The sequence below is a fragment of the Microchirus variegatus genome (genome assembly GCF_963457635.1).
Source record: "Microchirus variegatus genome assembly, chromosome: 18".
NCBI classification, from domain to species: Eukaryota; Metazoa; Chordata; class Actinopteri; order Pleuronectiformes; family Soleidae; genus Microchirus; species Microchirus variegatus.
The window spans coordinates 5917903-5938027 of NC_139819.1; the positions used below are offsets into that span (position 1 = coordinate 5917903).

At 41.9% G+C, this 20125-nt stretch overlaps 2 protein-coding genes across 2 annotated transcripts; one reads left to right on the plus strand and one right to left on the minus strand.

The window, feature by feature from the left end:
* The first annotated feature begins 2689 nt into the window (after positions 1-2689).
* On the plus strand, positions 2690-16009 carry myo1ha (myosin IHa). The gene is made up of 31 exons (XM_083905378.1): positions 2690-2824; positions 4944-5059; positions 5155-5353; positions 5445-5525; positions 5691-5870; positions 5956-6054; positions 6139-6252; positions 6342-6413; positions 7408-7527; positions 7615-7682; positions 7759-7864; positions 7943-8023; positions 8137-8228; positions 8409-8503; positions 8608-8654; positions 8755-8835; positions 10368-10473; positions 10553-10670; positions 11745-11858; positions 11970-12046; positions 12126-12194; positions 12852-12936; positions 13024-13186; positions 13259-13342; positions 13434-13527; positions 14760-14815; positions 15133-15268; positions 15356-15426; positions 15510-15607; positions 15691-15790; positions 15884-16009. The coding sequence occupies exons 1-31, from the start codon at positions 2702-2704 to the stop codon at positions 15908-15910; spliced, it is 3072 nt and encodes a 1023-aa protein (XP_083761504.1). The 5' UTR covers positions 2690-2701; the 3' UTR covers positions 15911-16009.
* A 249-nt stretch (positions 16010-16258) lies between these two features.
* On the minus strand, positions 16259-19625 carry kctd10 (potassium channel tetramerization domain containing 10). Its single transcript, XM_083905444.1, has 7 exons — positions 19558-19625; positions 18620-18833; positions 18364-18533; positions 17976-18062; positions 17831-17883; positions 17534-17729; positions 16259-17453 (listed from the first exon to the last, which is right to left on the minus strand). Exons 1-7 carry the CDS (start codon positions 19558-19560, stop codon positions 17235-17237), a joined length of 942 nt encoding a protein of 313 aa, XP_083761570.1. The 5' UTR covers positions 19561-19625; the 3' UTR covers positions 16259-17234.
* Between the last annotated feature and the right edge of the window lie 500 nt (positions 19626-20125).

Below are 20125 nucleotides of genomic sequence, written 5' to 3' on the forward strand. Positions count from 1 at the left end.
ACCCAAGACGAGGGACCATCTCTTAATTAAAACACAATTGGATGTGCTCTGAGGTAGCAAGGCAATCCACCTGATCGGACAATGGCTCGGTGGATTCATTACATAATCATTCTTTCCGCCGTGCATGCAGATTGGGGCTGTCGATGGTTTCATTATAACCAGAGGTGTACAGTTCAATCCAGTCCAGTTCTGCTTGTATTAAAGCTCCCATAGAGTGGTCCTATCGCACAAAATGGAGGTCTACTTCCATACATTAACTTGTTTTTATGAAGCACTCGTCAGCCGCGCTGTTTTCAGACCGAAGTCTCACCCCCAGAAAACAGAACTGTGTTGTGATTGGCCAGCGAAAGCGAGTGCTTCCCCAACTGTCTTGTGATTGGCCAGGTAACTGGAAGTGACGTAATTAGCACGTCAGCTCTCAGAAGCGCAGCTCCCCCCTCTGGAACGGTGGATGCACTGCTACTCATTATCAAAACATTGTTTTAACAATGTTTAAAAATGGCTTTGTCGCGACTCCCTGCCGCAGTCCCTTTGACCCAGAGGCAGAAGACACTGTCACAAGTGAAACACCTCCACAACGGACATTCTTCTGCGGTTCAATGTACGCAACCGGATGTGTCCGGACTAGTGGGATCCTTACGTCACGATTCCAAGCTTTTTCAGACCGCTTACTGATCCCCGCGTTCAGCAGTGGCTGATCTGTTTGTTTCAAAACTTTAGGGCTTCATAAACGAGGCAGATGCACACCAAAAAAAACAGCGTTATTTGGAACTTCCGGTCTAAGGGAGATTTAAAAATAATAATAATAATAGTAACCCCTAACCCTAACCCTTCGCACCGTACCTTTTGAAACCTTCTCGCAAAGAAATACCTGCAGGACAACAAAGAATCCCTGAATGGAGACGAACAAACCTTGAGACTGAATGAAAAACCCTAAAACTCTGGTGTGATTATCGCCCATTGAATTCATTATCCCCCCCCCCACACACACACACACACCTCCTGACAGGGGCTTATCTGTTCATGATATTAATTGTAATACTGTATGGCAGATCCCTACGTCACGCTGTCCCAGCATATTGTCCGCCTGTGCCGCGGCTGAGAATGTGTTCCCATGAAGACAGGGGGGTGTCACAGATATACACCCCACACCAGCAACACTACCATTGCCGTCGCCAGATTGATTCTGACGTCCCAAAAAAAAGGGGGTTTCTTCAATGATATTGTTCACCTGTCTCATTGGCTTAAAGTGGGTGGGTGGGTGCAATGGGAAGGGGGTCGGGGTACAGGGTTGTCGGTGGGGACACGGGTGAGGGGCGTATTGTTGCGGAGAGGGGTGAGGATTGGGGATGTGAGGCTGACAGGTGGAAAAAGAAGAAAAAAAAAGAAAAAACTTCGCCTCCTCTCTCCTTCCATGGGGCCCCGTGTGAGCAAAGTAATGAAGTCCAAATTACAGCACAGGATTGCTAAGAACAAGCCTCTATTGTTCGCCGTCAAGGCACTAAATGAATGTCACAGCAAGCAGCGGGGGCACGGACCGTTACTGCACTATTTAGTCTGTCTTGTTGTCTCAAGATGGCCCCGTTTCAGAGGTTCTCAGATCAGACAAATGCTGCACCCCCACCCCCCCCCCCCCCACTCCCTCCTCCGTCCTTCGCCTTCACCCTTTCCTCTGTACAGCCAACCCCTCCCCAACTCCTCACCCCCCGAAATAGGCCAAATCTCCTCCATTGTGTTTCGACTGCCTAGTGTGAAATCCACTGTGACATTAAATGTTTTCTAATGAATAATTACTGAATGGATATGCAGGGGGAATATGTGTAATGGATTGTAGACTGCATTTTAAAGACATCTTTTTTGTCTCTGCTCCGTGGTATTCACATGGACAAAAAAACCCACTTGGCCTTTCTCAGAAGAAAAACGAGGGCCATAGGCGGAGGATAGAAACAGGGGAGGAGGCGGTAGGACGGAGGGGCTTTGTGTCAATTAGATCCAATGGATTATCTTTTTTTTAATGTTTTTACAGAGAGAGTTGAGAATCAAAGGACTTCTGCTTCCAAAGGAGGCAGAGAGAAAGAGAGAGGGAAAAATACAAAACCAACAAAAGCTGCTAAAAAAACCTTTTGGTCTGAGTGTTGGTGCTGAGAATGCAAAACAGATTGGTGGAATTTTTCCCACTATGCTTTTTAAATGTGCTGCTGAGTCCATTTGCACAGTGTGCTGCTGTGTGTGTGTGTGCGCGTCGGCCCTAGGAAACCGTGGGCTGCGAGCCAAGGTCCCTGTGTGCTGTGTAGTGATCATTAGCCTCTGTCTGTTTGTCTGCACAATCACAAAGCGCTGCTTCAAAGACACATTGGACCTCCAGACCTCTTATTTCAATAGGAAACTAACAGGGACCATGTTTGTGCTTTTTCTGGTGCCGTTTTCAGAGCTGTCCTCCCCCGTGGAGCCCATTATCTGGACATTTATTTGCCCTTGCTGCATTTGCCAAAATACACATCGAGATGTGGATGTCATTGTTATGCATGTAAACATGTGTAACACTTTGGCACGCTGGACTTGCGCCAATAAAAGTTCTGTCTTACTCTAACTGATGAAAGCACAATATAAAAAAAAAAAAAAAGCATGTGCAGGAATGTTTCCCTTTGTCTTTGTTGTGCATTTAAACTCAATTCAATTTGTCGCACAGGGTCAGCTGGATATGGAAGGCGCCCTGACTGCCAGGGACCGGGTGGGAATCCAAGATTTCGTGCTCCTGGATGAAACCACGGACGAGGCTTTCCTTAGCAACCTGCACAAACGCTTCAGTAAAGATCTCATATATGTGAGTTTTTAAACCAGGGGTGTCAAACTCAAATAACCCAGGGGGATAATTAATGAACATCTAGTCTGGTCAGGAGGGGGGCGAGTGAATAAAGTCCCGTAAACTGTTCCGTATGGGTGAGCTTTAGTTTCAGTCATGATATTGCACCAATTAATTCAGTGTTTCACAGAATTTCAAAATAAAGGTGTTTGTTTTGATGGAAAGATATGCATATATGTTCACAATAATAATAAAAAAAAAATATTTATGATGCAAAATTAACCTATGAATAAGAAAAATGGACAGAAATATACATTTTACATTTTACTTATATTATATTCTCTGTCTGAAAGTCGCAGCAGCAGCGCGATTAAAAATATATGATATTTGGCCTGGTCGGGAATGAATGCCTCCGTTTCCTTTTTCACTTGCCGTGAGTTAAGTTTCACTTAAGCTTCTCGTCTCTTCTGCCTCTTACTGTAAGCTCGCCGTGTGTCTGTGCGGTAAGCCACGCCCCCCCCACCACCACGCCCCCCCCACCACTTCTGATGGGATTGTTGTCTCAGGGCAGGTCATGCTACATGCTATTTAATTGTCTCATGACTTAAAGGAATATTTCACCGCTGGGATGATGAATGTTTATTAAAACTGGGTCATCTATGTAGTAGAAATGTGAACAAAATATTTGAAGTAGGACAGCAACTCCCAGAATGCAATGCACTCGTTGCTCTACAAGGCTAGGATAGTGCTTTAGCTAGGATAGAACCTTAACTAGGATAGAACCTTAGCTAGAATAGAGCCTTAGCTAGGATAGAGGGACCGTACCTTTGTTCCCCGGGTCCTATGTTCCCCGCTTTGTATGTGACGGGGGAACATAGGACCCTTTCTCTAACCCTAACCCTAAAGCCCAATTTATACTCCTGCGTAAAGTGCTCTGCGTAGCTACGCAGAGTCCTCTGCGTCGACGCAGAACCTGTCGAAGAGCCTCTGCGTCGTCTCCGGGTGCACGGAATATTTTTTAAGTGTCCGTCACTCCGTCAAGGGACTACGGAGACGGCAAGAGCTGCGATTGGTCCTCAGGACAGGCCGAGCTAAGCTGCTCTGTGCCGGCTCTCAGTGCGCTCCGGGCGTCCTGACAGAGGCGGAGCTGATCCCCGCCGATAACGCCGCTGCCGAACTATAAATACGTCATATCTTAACACACACAGCACATGTTTAGACTCTAAATGTCCAATTTCTCGCCTCAAATTATCTTAAAACTGCGTTCCGTGACACAGAAAAGTGAGAAACGGCCACTTTTTCAACAACAACAGTCTTTCTCTCTCTTTCTTTCTCGGACGCCATTGCTCACTGTAGCCAGAAGCACAACAACCTTGCGCAGCGACCCCTACTGATCGGGCGGGAAATTGCAGCGAGTGTCCGTCACCACGACGCAGAAGTATAAACGCTCGAGGCGTCTCCGTGGTGACGCAGACGGATAACGCATACGCAGTCGGAGAAGTATAATGTGGCCTTAACCCTACCCTTTTTCAAAAAAAGGGTTCTATGTTCCCCTGTCACATACAAAGTGGGGAACATAGGACCTTTTTGGAAAAACAGGGAACATAGGACCCTGGGAACATTGGTACGACCCCAGGATGGGAGCCTTAGCTAGGATAGAGCCTTAGCTAGGATAGAGCCTTAGCTAGGATAGAGACTTAGCTAAGATAGAGCCTTAGCTATGATAGAGTCTTAGCTAGAATAGAGCCTTAGCTATGATAGAGTCTTAGCTAGAATAGAGCCTTAGCTATGATAGAGTCTTAGCTAGGATAGAGCCTTAGCTAGAATAGAGCCTTAGCTAGAATAGAGCCACACTGCCGCATCAGTTTGAAAACTACATTCTGCTGTTGACGTTCTTTGTTGTTGGTGTAATTGTTGGCAAATAAGATATTTCTCGACTCAGGTTAAACTGAGGAAGGGAAGAACATTTAATCAAAAATACTACCAATATTCTAGTAATACAAAGTTTTCCTTTAAGTGTCGAGCTGCTTGTGGCCTGCGGGCCGCAGGTTTAAGATCTCCGATTTAGACCTTGCTATGTGCAAATGAGTGACCTTTATTTTTCTCAGTAATTTTAATAATTTCTAATGTTTTCTTTCAGACGTACATCGGCACGTTGTTAGTGTCTGTCAATCCCTACAAAGAGCTGGACATTTACAATAAGAAACAAATGGAACTCTACATGGGTGTCAACTTTTTCGAGCTGCCGCCGCACGTGTGAGTGTTTCACCGGTGTTTGCATGTGCGTGCGCACACACGCTAAAAACATCATCTAACTCTTTATCTGTGTTTCTCCCCCCCCCTCCCCCCAGCTACGCCTTGGCCGATAACGCCTACCACACCATGTTGGCAGAGTTCAACAATCACTTCATCCTCATCTCTGGCGAGAGCGGAGCGGGCAAGACGGAGGCCTCCAAGAAGATTCTGCAGTATTACGCCGCCGTTGAGCAGAGCACCGCGCTGCTCAACACTGTACGGGACAAAATGCTCATGTCCAACCCGATCCTCGAGGTCTGACTCCCTGTAATGATGACATACCAACAAAAAAAAGGCCAATGGCAAACATGAACAACTCTGTGTGATAGTTGTGTTTGATTTGCAGGCTTTCGGGAATGCCAAAACGCTGAAGAATGACAACTCAAGTCGGTTTGGGAAGTACATGGACATTCAGTTTGACAGTGAGGTGAAGGTCAAGTCTCGCTGACTCTCAGGAATATCTGTGATGTGGAATTCTCTACGACCTGACCTCAGAAATATTGAATCTCGCCTGTTTGGACTCTCTTTTGCATGTTGTTGTTGTTGTTGTTGCATGACTTTCTCTCTTTAATATCACGACGTGTCTCTGTAGGGAGAAGCTGTCGGAGGTCACATCCTGAACTACCTCCTGGAGAAGTCCAGGGTGGTGCATCAGAACCACGGGGAGAGGAACTTCCACATCTTCTACCAGCTCGTGCAGGGAGGAGAGGACGACCTGCTGCAGCGGCTGGGACTGGAGAGAGACTGCCATCATTACAACTACCTAACCCAGGTGTGTGAATACACCTGTGGTCATGTTTGAATGTGATTAGATTAGACAACAGCACCACCATGTTACTTTGTTTACTCTGTGACAGGGAGAGTGTGCCATTGTGTCCTCCATTAATGACATAAATGAGTGGAAAACGGTCAAAAACGCGCTGCAAATCATCAACATTGACAAAATGACCACCGATGTAAGTAGGGATGCTGTTGTTCACTCTTACCATTTATTTAGCATCGTTTTCAAGTGTATTTATTTACTGTTATTTTCTGTGCAGTACTTGTTTGAAATTATTGCAAGTGTCCTCCACCTGGGGAACGTTCAGTTTGAATCTGACAGTAAAGGCAACGCCCACCTGAACAACAACGCAGCCCTGCGCTGGGTCTCAAACGTAAGGAAGTAATTACATAATTATTCTGCAGATTTATAGCATTATGACAAAAAGACAAAGAAGAAGCTCTTTTTTTTTTTTCTTTTCAGCTACTGGGGGTTGATGTTCACCTCCTACAAGACGGACTGACGTACAGGAAGATTGAGGCCAAAAAAGATCAGGTGAAAACATTTTCTATCTGCTTTGGTTTTATTATATCATATTATCACGATAAACTCTATGATGACATTATTCATGGTGTTTCTTTTCACCTAAGAAGCGAATGGGCAATATGATCTTAAAATTCCAACACAATATTCCATCATTATATCATAATAAAGATATTCATCATGATATTTCACACAATTTCAAAGTAAACGTGTTTTGCTATGGAATGATGTATATGTACATTATCTATTAATATCAAAAACAGACAGTAATAGATTTAAAATGAACTGAAATTAAATCACCAAATTATATACACTGTATATGATGCAATGTAATACATTTTATAATGAGATAATTACAACCAAATGTCTAAGTATAGATTTGTTTTTATATAAGTGGTGGGGCCACATGTAATCGAGTTGGGGGCTGCAAGTTTGGCATTTAGTTATTTATTTATGTACTTATTTATATGGAGAGACCTTAAATAACCCTAACCTGCAGTAAAAAACTAAATCATATCTATTTATTTAGTCAATTAATTAGTCAATTAATTAATTAATTAATTAATTAATTAATTAAATGATTATATGGAGAGACCTTTCATGGCCCTACCTGCAGTAAAAACTAAATCATATTTATATAATTAATTAATTAATTATTAAAAAAAAATTTTTATTAATTAATTAATTATTTAATTATTTAATTATTTAATTAATTATTTAATTAATTAATTAATTAATTAATTATTTATTTATATGGAGAGACCTTTCATGGCCCTACCTGCAGTGTTGTCAACCCGTACTTCATTCAATTCCACTGGCTTGAAAATTAGCCAGTTATTTCATCAACCTGGCCTTGGGGAAAACATTAAATGATGTAAATGTAAAATGTAAATGAACCCATGGCTGTAATTTGCAATATACCCACTGAGATAAATAAATAAATAATAAAAAAAAAAAAACACTATTGTTGTTTGAAAAACAACTGTGGCTTTGTCTGTGTGTGAAGATCCTCACCCCGTTCACAACCGATCACGCCATCTATGTCAGAGATGCCCTGGCTAAAGCCATCTATGGGCAGACGTTCACCTGGCTGGTCAAGAGGATCAACGAGTCCATGGAGAACAAGGTGAGAAGATCAATGTGTTGTTACTATAATGATATTTATGGACACAACCGATAACTAATAATTTGTTTTTAAATTTGTTTGTTATAGGACTCCTCCAGAAAGTCTGTCATAGGGCTTCTGGATATATATGGCTTTGAGGTGTTCTACGTTAACAGGTAAACACGTCACATTTGACCCTAATCCTGTTTTTTTTTTTTACCTGCTGTGAATATTCTTCCTCTTCTTCCTCAGTTTTGAGCAGTTCTGCATAAACTACTGCAACGAGAAGCTGCAGCAGCTTTTCATCCAGCTGACGCTCAAGTCCGAGCAGGAAGAGTACGAAGCGGAGGACATCGAGGTAGTTTCCGTCGACTGGGACGAAACCTCATCGGGACGAATTCTAGTGCGTTCATTTGAAATCTGTTTCTGTCTCCAGTGGGAGCCTGTGCAGTTCTTCAACAATAAAATCATCTGTGACCTGGTTGAGGAGAAACACAGAGGGATCATATCAATACTGGTGTGTAAAAAAAATTTGGTAACTCATAAAACAAACAATGAGTGTTAAAAAAAAAAAAAAAAAATATTAGCAATGTGAAACTATGGTTAGGGTTGATAACAAACATCCTGCAGGACGAGGAGTGTCTGAGGCCGGGAGACGCCACAGATCTGACCTTCCTGGAGAGGCTGGAAGAAAAGATGGGGAACCATCCTCATTTTGTCACGTGAGTCGAGTCAAGGGATGAAAAAATGCTTTATTTGACACTGGATCATACATTTTTATACTATACCAGTCATTTAAATGAAATACAAACTCCATCTAATTGATACTGTGTCAGTATCGGTGTTCTGCCGACACCGAGGATACACAGTTTCCACCCTGTCTGTCTCCGTCTTCTCCACAGACACAAACTGGCTGATAAAATGACACGGAAGACACTGGAGAGGGGAGATTTCCGTCTCTTGCATTATGCCGGCGAGGTCACCTACTGTGTTGTGGGTAAAATGAGGCACTCGGACATCTTAAATTGTTTTATTTTCATCTATTTTCAGCCGTGTCTTTAATGCGCGGTGTTTTCTTTCCTCACACTGATGACACTCTAGGTTTCCTGGATAAAAACAATGACCTTTTATACAGAAACATAAAAGATGTGAGTCTAAAACAGTGTCCATTTATTATTATTATGTGATGAGGATGAAACTCCTGGAATACATGTCTCTCTCTCTCTCTCTCTATGTGTGTGTGTGTAGCTGATGTGTAAATCTAAGAATGCCATCGTCAGCGAGTGCTTCTCCGCCCTCAATCTGGACAACAGACGGAGACCAGAAACAGTGAGTGTCCACTGTTAACTTTGACCCTCTGTATTCCCTATTGATAGTGTTATATCACTATGTTAGTATGTTGGCATCATCAAGAATGGAAACAAAGAGTTTTTGCAGCCTTATATCCTTATTAAATCATTGTTGCATTGCATTAAATAACAGTGACCAGTACTTGAAATGCAAATGTGAAGCCAAATGGGACATATGGGCTACAAGTAATGCACTTTTTTTTTTTTTTTTTTTTTTTTTTTTACCATGCAGATTTTTTGCTTATATAGATATTGTAAATGTGAAAGAGACATTCATATATTAACTAAACCAGGACGGCTAAAAGTAGGTGCATAAGTGAACTTAGCGGCTGCTTTAGGCTCTTTGTTAGTGTGGGTAAAAAAAGTTTTTACCACATTAAAGAAAACTATACAACTTTATATATACATTTAGATATCTAAATTGTGTTTATCTTAAGTTATTCAATTTTATTTCGGAGTTGAAAATTGCACATTAAGCTCACATTTGTGCATCTGTATTAAGGTTTAAAAACAAAATCCATTAAACTGGTTCACTTGTCTACAGCAAATGCAACGTCTGCTTATATGTTATTGTTGTATTTGGTTATTTTTCAACTCCACTTCAATTTAAATGCTTCCCTTAAAACATGACAGTGCAATTCATATTCGGCCATGTTTGTGGACACTGAAATCTGATCTACCATTTCTGAGTTTCAAATCAGATCTGAGTCCTATAGAGATCAGATATATATCCAATATGAGGCCTGTCTTGTTCACATGCAAGACACTTTGTAGTGATGAATGTGATCAGATTTGAGTTTGATTAAGTACAAAAAGTGCAAATATATCTTAGAAGATATTTAAAAATACCAACCAATTTGCATCACTGTTAATGCTTTTTCTATTTGTGTGAGATAGAAATGCTAAAAACTACGTTTTTTTTAAGTGTAGAAGTTGCAAGTGAATTGTCACGTGTACTTCAGATTCTGATTGTTTAAAACTGAGAGTTAGCTCCCCTTTTAAAAGCTGATATTTAATGTGCACCGCATGTTGTATGTTATACAGAGTATGTTAAAGCTAGAGCACTTGTTTGCATCTGTGTTTATTTCTGCCCATGCATGACGCACAATTTAGTTTTGGCCTCTCCTCTGATCTAGAGTGACCTTTGAGTCAGAGGTAATGTAATGTTTATTTATAAAGCCCTTTACAACGACCCACAGGTGACTAACAGCACTAAAAAACACAAGGCACAAGGGCAAAGAGCATAAATAAGTATATATATATATAAGTATACAAATTGTCACCACGCTACTGGGTATTAAATACGATTAGAGGTCCAGGTCAGAGGCAGCACATAATAAGTCAGAGGGGAGATTATTCCACAGCCTGGGGGCGGCAACTGCAAAAGCCTTAATCACCGCAGTGTTTATATATAAGTGGTAGTTAGACTGTGTCATCATTCAGCCATATGGGTCTGACAGATGAACTGTTGGGGATTACCTCTCTCTCTCTCTCGTGTGTTGTCGTCTGTAGGTGGCGACCCAGTTTAAGAGCAGCCTGCTGAAGCTGACAGAAATCCTCATGGCTAAAGAGGCCTGGTACATACGCTGCCTCAAATCCAACGAGTCCAAACAGCCAGGTACGGCTCGTGAAACGGATGCGGGAAAATTAGAGAGTTATTTGATTTTTGATCCATGGCGTCTTTTGCATCATCACAGGTCATTTCGATGAGGCACTGATCAGACACCAGGTGAAGTACCTGGGCCTGATGGAGCACCTGAGAGTCAGACGAGCTGGTTTCGCTTACAGACGCAAATATGACGTCTTCTTAAAGAGGTATCATATTATACCCTATTTCTACAAGTTAACCTAGTTCCCTGGTGTCCTAATGAACATGTCAGGATGAAGCACCACTGCAGTTCAATCACTCTGCCAAAACAGCCCTGTTCAGAACGCTCGCTTTTGAGTGCCTGTCTCTTTAAATGCAAATGAGACTCGGGAAACTATGTGTCCTGGCAGCTAACAGCTGTTAGCATTTGGAAAAGCAATCATTTGCCAAATCATATGTAAAATGTATCCACTGGACATGTATATCCTCTGAGGCTGGACGTTTGTGTAGAACTCTGTGCTGCACTGTGCAGCCAAGAATAGAACACTTCGCAGACTTCCACTCTTTCGGATGCTGTTGCCCTCGACTGCACTCTCGTGTTTTTTTAGCGACAAAGCTGAGCTCTGCGAGACAACAATTCCAGAAATTTGCGAATTGTGTGTGCGGAAGTCAACATCGTGTGTTTTATCTCCTGTACTTCGACTCATAGGGCCTCCAGAGTCCCAAATATAAGGATTTAAATGATTAAAAAGTTGATTTTGCTTAATAAAGTACGTCCCCTTTACGTTTTTAACCATCCACAAAGCATGTAGTCTGGTCATGAGGGGGATCAGTCCCAGCTAGCATGTCCATGTGGGCCATATTGGGGTTAAATCCGGGCTGACAATATTTATGGGTCCCAAGTGGGTTTTCTGTGGTTTCCATGGTGGCCCCACCTGTGATTACCCACATGGGCTTTCCCATGTTACTTAAATCATATGGGACCTGCATAATTTCCCCCCACTTACAGCCCAGTACCCACTTCGTACCCACTTAGTACAAAAGTAGTCTGGATAGTGCTCTAAGCGGGCATGGGCTCGAACAAATCCACTTGGGAGCCATATTGTCAGCTCAAATACAATCCTTATGGGGCCCACATGGACATGCAAAAAAGTCCTACTATTCAGTAAGGGTGGACAATATGAGCATAAAATTATTTTAAGACACAGAATTTCAAAATATAAGTGTCCGTATCATAAGAAGTAATAAAATTGATGGAAAAAAAAGCTCCATGTAAAACATAATGTGTATTTTTTCTGCAGATATAAACCTCTGTGCCCGTCCACGTGGCCTCACTGGAGAGGAATCCCCGCTGACGGAGTGGAAGTGCTGGTTCAACATCTGGGCTACTTGCCAAATGAATACAAAATGGGCCGGTGAGTACATCGACGCTGATTAAATAATAATAATGGAGACTATAACGGCGCAGATGCACCTTTAAAACACCAGATGATGATGTTGTCGTGTTCCCCCTCTTTGTTATGTAGGACCAAAATATTCATCCGTCACCCGAGGACACTTTATGCCACGGAAGACGCTTATGAGAGATGTAAACATGAACTGGGTGAGTGCACATCGATCGTCTATGGAAGTCATCATTGTACCCACTTCATTTTTTTCAAATTTTTGCTCCGCATTGGCAGCAACGAGACTCCAGGCCAAATACAGAGGATACAAGGCGAAAGGGGAATTCAAGAAACAAAAAGAAGCCGGTAAGAGTTGTTGAGATGTCGGTATAAATCAGGCAAATGAGACCCAGGCGGTTTAAATGTAATATTTTTTGTATTAGCAGGCTCTGTCAGGCAATACTATCAGACCTGAGTGAGGGAGCGTTTGTATGTATACAGCAGCAGTGCAGGGGCAAGAAGCATTTATCTTGTGTATAACTGTTGAATAACTTTTTCTTATAGCACTAGAATTCACTTCTGTAACTTGTTTAGTGGACGTTGCCTATTGTTTGTAGTCGTATTCCAACCCTGTTTGCAGCCATCTTGTTTCGCGGTGGGACAGAGGTGGCAGAACGGGTCCTCTTACCCCCAGAAGGGGTGAGGGTTCGATCCCCACCTCTGCTCGTCTACATGCCGATGTGTCCCTGGGAAGACACTTACTGTGTTTGTCCTATTTTATTCTATTCTTATGGGTCAAATTAAATGGGCAAATTCACCCAAAACACTTGGAAAACTGCATGAAAAACAAATGTAAATGCCCATAAGAAGCCAGAGCTGACACTTGAGGGTCACCAGACGTCCAGAAAAACAGTTTGTGTGCGTACAAAAGACAACTGCATGTGAACTGACCCAAATTGGTGTTGTGATCAGCTGCCCTCTGGAGGCCCATAAATGTTTTATTTTTTTTACATCTTCTTACAGCCACAAAGATTGAAACATGCTGGAGAGGAGCTCAGGCCAGGAAGGAGAGAGAGAAGAGAGCCTGGGCCGTCAAAGTCATCAAGAAGTAATTAAGAAAGAAAGTCACAGCTTCTCTTTCAAGGTTAGAGTCCCATTATTTTCCGTCGGTGTGATATTTAACGACCTATTTCAGATTTATTAAAGGCTACATGACCAGAGGGGAAGCTAAAACCACGGATAACTCCGAGTATCTGGCCTTCGTGAGACAGAATTACATGAACAGACTTAAAGCAAATCTGCCAAAGAATGTTTTGGATAAAACCTCCTGGGTTCATCCACCGGCTGTCGTCGCAGAGGTAAAACAAACGATAAATCAACCTAAGTATAAAATATTTTTTTTATCTTGAATGCATGTTTCCTCTTTTCAGGCGTCAGAGATCCTGCGTAAGCTTTGCTACCGACTCATGGTGCGGAAATACGTGAGAGGAATTACACCCCAGAAGAAAGCACATGTAACTCTAACCGCGTCAGATATGTTGTTTCAGACCTCGATTATTGAGTGATCCCAGTGTGGCGTGACCGGTTTGTTTGTTCCCCTCTCAGTTTCAACTGAAGTACCTCACCAGCACCATCTTCAAGGGCAAGAAGGAGAGTTATCCACAGAGTGTTGCACAGCCCTTTGTCGACACCAGAATCAGTAAGTTATCGCTCTGTTATTATTAAGTTTTGTTATGCTGCCGTCTTGGCCAGGTTTCTCATGTAAAAGACCCCTTTTGTCCCCATAGTCCAGCATATGAACTCTGACTTTCCGATTGTACTGAAGTACAAGTAAAAGTACTGGTCTAAAACTGTACTCAAGTAACAGTAGCCTGTTTAAAATATGTAAATGCATAATATATCAGTCGAAAAATGGGTCAAAGGTCACAAATGCCACTGACTCGGGGACCTTCAGTTCACCTGTCCTCATCACTCACTGCCTAAGTTTCCAGTGTGTGAATTATTTCTTTATTTTTTAATTCATTCATTTTATTCATCCATCCATCCATCATCTACCGCTTTTTCCTCCACCAGAGGGTCGTGGGGCGAGACATTGGGCGATAGGCGGGGTACACCCTGGACAGTTCGCCAGTCCATCGCAGGGCCACATAGAGACAAACAACCATTCACTCACACTCTCACACCTACGGTCAATTTAGAGTGACCAATTCACCTAATCCCCATATCGCATGTTTTTGGACTGTGGGAGGAAGCTGGAGAACCCAGTGAAAACCCACGCGCACACGGGGAGAACATGCAAACTCCTTGCAGAAAGGCCCTTGTTCCGAAGTTGTTCCAAACGGGGCTTGAACCCAGGAACCCGGGTCTTCTTGCTGCAAAGGCAAGAGTGCTAACCACTACACCAACCGTGGGCCCTCATTTAATTCAATGTTGTTGTTTTTTTTCAGTCAGTAACGGATCTGATTTAAAATGTAGTGAGGTGCAGTACTTCCAAAAAAACATACTAAAGTAAAAGTAAAATTACAAATTTAAAAATGACTTTACATACTATGTATGTTTATATATGTGTATGTGTGTCTATATGTTTATATATATATATATATATATGCATGTGTATATATGTATGTGTTTATATGCATGTGTGTCTATATGTGTATATATGTATGTGTGTCTATATGTGTATATATGCATGTGTGTATGTGTGTATTTATGTATGTGTTTATATGCATGTGCATGTGTGTATGTGTGTATTTATGTATGTGTTTATATGCATGTGTGTCTATATGTGTATATATGTATGTGTGTCTATATGTGTATATATGCATGTGTGTATGTGTGTATATATGTATGTGTGTATATATGTATATATGTGTATATGTACATGTACTATACCATTTTATTTTTCATTTTTGCACCTTTTCATTTCTCCAGGTGACCAAGACATAAACGTGAGAGTTCTCCAGATGATTCGCAACGAGCGCATCAAGGTAATAAAATGTCTGTTCGCTGTTCATTTTCCTCCCATTGATATGCCACTTCCTGTTTTTTTTTTTTTGATTAATGGGGATTTGCAAATGGAGAGGTTAACCTCCCACTCAACTCATTAGTGCAACTGAAAAGCCAGTATGGAAAACACAACTGACAGTGACCCTGAAGAAGACCCCTGTGAAATAAAGACATTTTAAATTTGCTACAGTGTGTCTTGGACTGCGTTTATGACTGCAAAAAACTTTCTATCCTTCACAAATAAGAATAAACACCTGAAGCACATCACAGATCACTGTTGTCTCCTGTGCTCCTGCAGTACAGCGTCCCAGTCATCAAGTACCACAGGAATGGCTTTAAACCCAAGCCACGGCAGCTCGTCCTGACGGAGACGGCTGCGTATGTGATCGACGAGGCCAAGATCACGCAGAGAGTGCTCTACACTGTTCTCAAAGGTCGGGTCAATACGCTGATGTACGCTCATCGGGGATTTTCCTGTTAAATTTTCTTATTTGATTAAATATTGTATTGATTCACTGCAGGTATTTCAGTCAGTAATTTGACCGATGGCATGATTGTATTCCACATAACATGTGAGGACCCTAAACAGAAGGTATGTGAATTAATAATGTACAGTAAATTACATTTATAAATTGCATATTTAATTATCTAGCTGTCTTTTTTATCGTGTTTCAGGGGGACCTGGTCATGGAATGCGATCACTTGTTTGAGTTTCTGACCAAACTTTGCGTCATCGCTAACAAACAAAACGCGATCAAAGTGGTTCAGGGCAGGTGAGTGTCTACAAAAAAAAAACCTACATTTAATGTGTGCATCTACAGTAAAACAAACGCTCATGTTGCATTCGTTCCAATAGTGTCAAGATTGAAATTCAGCCAGGGAAAGAGAGCGTGGTGGACTTCGCCACCGGGCAGGAGCCCATGGTGTACAAGGCCAAGAACGGACACCTGACGGTGGTGAGTTGATTCTTGGAACTTTACGTACTCTTGATTTAAAATTAATTTACTTTGAGGGTTTACGTATTTGAATTTAACTGTTTTTGCCTACAGGTCGCCACTCGGGCTCGTACACGGTAACATGGGGGAAGAAGAAGAGGAGGAGGAGACACTTAAGAAGCCCCTGCATATTTCATCAGGAGACCCCTAAAGAGCGGCAAGCCTACACCTGAGCAGCACTTGAAAAAAGCCTGGATGAGCTTCTTTCTTTGGACAGACACTTCTTTTTTTTTTTTATCCATATGAACAATACATTTGCACCAAAAATATTACTCTGCAGTGTCAACATCATTCTGTATATAAGGGTTTGTCTCACACTGGGGTGTAAAAAGTTTGAAAATAAAGCCATGTATCATCATTTTATAAATGCTCACTAAAAATATGAGAACAGGAAAAAAAGGTTTGTATGTAGAAATTTATTTGTGATAAAGTAGGTATAAATATATAACATACATATATGGGTCACTTCTGTACAATAGACCTAAAAGTACTGAGATTGTTACGACATATTTCCAACTCAAAACGTGTGCAAACAGTACATTGTGTGATGAATGCGGCGATGAACGACGGCTCTAATTTCTCTCCCCGGTAAAAAAAAAAACAACCTTGTAGACAGGACTTCCTTCCTGCCCCAGGAGAGATCTCTGGTTACCGTCAATCACTTCAACCTCGGGCATCCCATCATTCAATCGTCCCCAGTACATTTAACACCTCAGGTCACAAGCTCAAGTTTCCTCCACTGAAAAATAATAATCATTTAATGTGGGGGTGAAGGGGGGGGGGAAATGCTTGTTAAAAAGTAAATGTGGCAGAAGCACTACAGTAATATGTTGCATCCACCTGTGAAACCTCAAAAAAGTATAGTTTTTAAAGGTTAAATTGCTAATATCTGCAGGCTTGGAAAAAAAGCCTCAGAGTAAAACAGTGCCACCAAGTGGCCTCCACTGTTTTTAACATCTGGTTCAGCCACTGATGACCTCACAGTGGACCCGTCAGAACCACCTCAGGGAGAAGCAAAAAATTACATTTAAGTTGCTTACATGACATGATTTGTGTCCTCCTGGATGCAATCGAGTTAATATCACTTCTGTTTGTGTGTGTTCACACACCCAGGATTAAAAAGTTGAACGTCGAGGAGTTCCTGCACACCAGCAGAGAGCAGCGATAGGAATAACTGTGACGAACAAAGATGACGAGGCTAAAACACTTTCACCACTACACACAGTTGTGACTCTCATCTCGTAGTAGTTAGTCTCCTTAAGAAAGCTGGTAAAATAACGAGTGGAAGTGAGAAAAGAGAGAGAAAAAGAGACAGCGAGGCGCTGGGAGTTGTAAGGCACAGGCGTGGTGCAAAAACTGTCAGAATCAGAGACACAGGCTGACGGGTCAAAGGGGAAGAAGAGGGTCACTGATGGTGATGTGTGCGGTCATCAGGCCTTTTGATATGAATCCTACGAACTCGTTCGATCCGTTCCCGCTCCTCGTCCTCGTCCAGGTGGTTAGATCGTCCTGCGGCGCCCCCTGTGGCCTCCAGCAGGGCGTTGTCTGGACCCCTCCCGTCGTGGGACTCATAGAGAAGGATGTTGAGAGTCTCCTCGTAAATGCGCGCCTCTGGGAACTCAACCTGGGTCAGTTAAGTACAGTGTTAGAAAGAAACAACACAAAAACTCAGGGGTCAGAATATTAAATACAATGTTTGTTCACCTTTGTCTGCTTCTTTTCTGTAGCATAAACAATAGAGGTGCAGCAAACTTCAGCAATCTTACGCCCCTGACCGTAAAAGGACCAACAACAGATCTCGTCTCCGATCACGTCTTTGATGAAGAGGACTCGACCGTTGAAGCGCAACGACAGCTTGTCGAACAGCTCGATGTTTTTCAGCATGTTGTCGTCGGAATTGCTGCAGGTGGGGAGGTATCAGGTATCCATTAAGACAATTAAGTCATATTTTACATCACATTCACAGTGAAATGTTTCTGATCGCAGTTGAAGAGCACTCACCTGGTGTAGGAATATTTGTTGTTGCTTCTGTTGTACAACAGTTTGACAGTGGGCTGTGCTCACAGAGAACGTGGAATTATTTATTTATTTTCTTGACACTTGACTGATGAAATTGAACACATTGTATACAAACATGAAAAGATACCTTATTTGACATTGCAATAAGCTTCTGCTCTTCCTTGGATGATGTCATCAGAGGCACTTTACAAAGGGGTTCATACGTTTCTTTGTTCTGGGGGGAAAAAACAAACAAAATTGTACAAAATATACAGAATATTATGTATTTGATGCCCTCCCTGATTAAGTTTTATTCTTCAAAATGAACAGATAAAATTTTAGAAAAACTAACAAACATTTTCCTATAGACTGCCACTTAAAGAGACTTCTTTTTGCAGCAAGTGGAGTCACCCCCTGGTGGATATTTAATATATTTCTAGTTCCCTCCTCAAGAGAACAGCAAGATTATGTCAACTTTTTTTATACAGTCAGTATTTGCCAGATAAATGACAGTGATGTGACTGCAGTGATTGTACCTGCAAGGCAGCAGTGCATTCATCAGCTAAGCCTTGGACGAGGTAATACTTGGCCTCCGCGAGCAGCTCTTCGGTTTCTCGTCGGCTGTCCGGCAGCGGCACCGCTCCATCTCTAAGATAGTTAAGGATCGTTCCAAAATGTTTGCCACAGCGATCGATCAAGATCCAACCTGTAAATATGAAATGGTGAAACGTTACTTTGGAATTAAATCAACCATTAGAGGGACAACGCAAACCATTTTCTCCAACAGCTCACCTTCACTGTCTGTGAGGACCTCCATCCTGCCGCTGAACATCGCTTTGAGCATAGTGTCCTGTTTGGTTAGTGTCTGCATGGTAGTGTAGTACAGCGCCCCACCCACGTTTAATTTAACATATTTGGAGCTGGGGCTGGAGCCCTTGAAGGATGTTGTCCGGGTTGTAGCTGCCGGCACTGCCGAGCTCACCACACTCTCTCCTGACATCTCTTCCTGGGAAAGAACAAAGTAGAGCACCGAATCAGCTTTGTTTAGGGTTAATGGTGATTTGTGTATCTTTCATTTCTAATCTATCAACGTTAGCTTGTCTCAGTACTTCCTGACTTCCAATTACCTATGTGAGTCTGTACACACGGCATCCTACCAAGAAATGTCCTCATATACACACACAACTGCAAAAACAATATTCCAGGCCTGTATGTAGCACTGTTAATAATATTGTAAGAAGCCACTATGATACAAAACTCAAGGGGATTCTGATAAACTTGTTCTCATATCAAAAAGATACACACTACAACAAATCCACTTACTTGTATATATATTATTGGCAACTTTTACAAAAAGACAATGGTTAAAGTTGTAGAACTGTTATAACTAATAAAGACAGAATTATAAATGTAATAACACATGTAATAACTGACACAAATCACGCATTTAACCTTTAATATGGTATAATTTCGGCAGTCATTTTAGTAGTTTCTACTTTTCATGGTTAGCTAAGAGGCAGCGATTATCTGTGCTGTTGAATTAGAACCGAGTGATTGTAGCTAACGTGGCTAATTTGAGAAAGAGAGCTAACAAGTTAGCATGATATAAATGAACGTGTAAATGTACTAAGGATACTCATTGTGTCGCTATTTGTTAACGCGTCTTTCTCTGTGTGTCAGTGGTCGAGTGTTTGTGTCAAGGTGTTGGACAAAAACATAAATATATTTACCATAGAAGCCACAGCAGCCTTCGTAAATGTAACCCGCTAACGTCAGTCAGCTAACACCCACTTCCTTCCGGTGTTATGCAGCGTTATGGATGACTGCCGAGAATCTCGTAACCCTGTCGCGTGAACGCGCACGCCTTCTGGTGATTGTTAGTTATGATAAATTATATCCAAGGTCTACATTTTTCGATCGTTAAGAACTATTAGAATGATAAAGTAATACGTAATACGTTTCGTATGAACATTTATGACAAACGTTTCTGTTCTTGGCCCGTAATTTTTTAGGAATCGCTTCAACAGCCCACTTTATTACTCCACCTTTGCCTTGATTGACTGTGACACTAATTTAATTGTCAGAATTTTAATTCGTATCGCAGAAAAAATATAATATGTTTTGTTGTCAAGCCGTGGACGGGGATGCGATTCTGAGCAGTCACCATAACGCGACACAACACCTGGTCTTCGCTGCGCAGTTCCAAAAATTACGTCAACTTTACTGTGATCCTTTAAAGGGACAATTCACACAATTCCCTAACGTTAACACGGAGTTCAGCACGAGGTTAAAATAAAC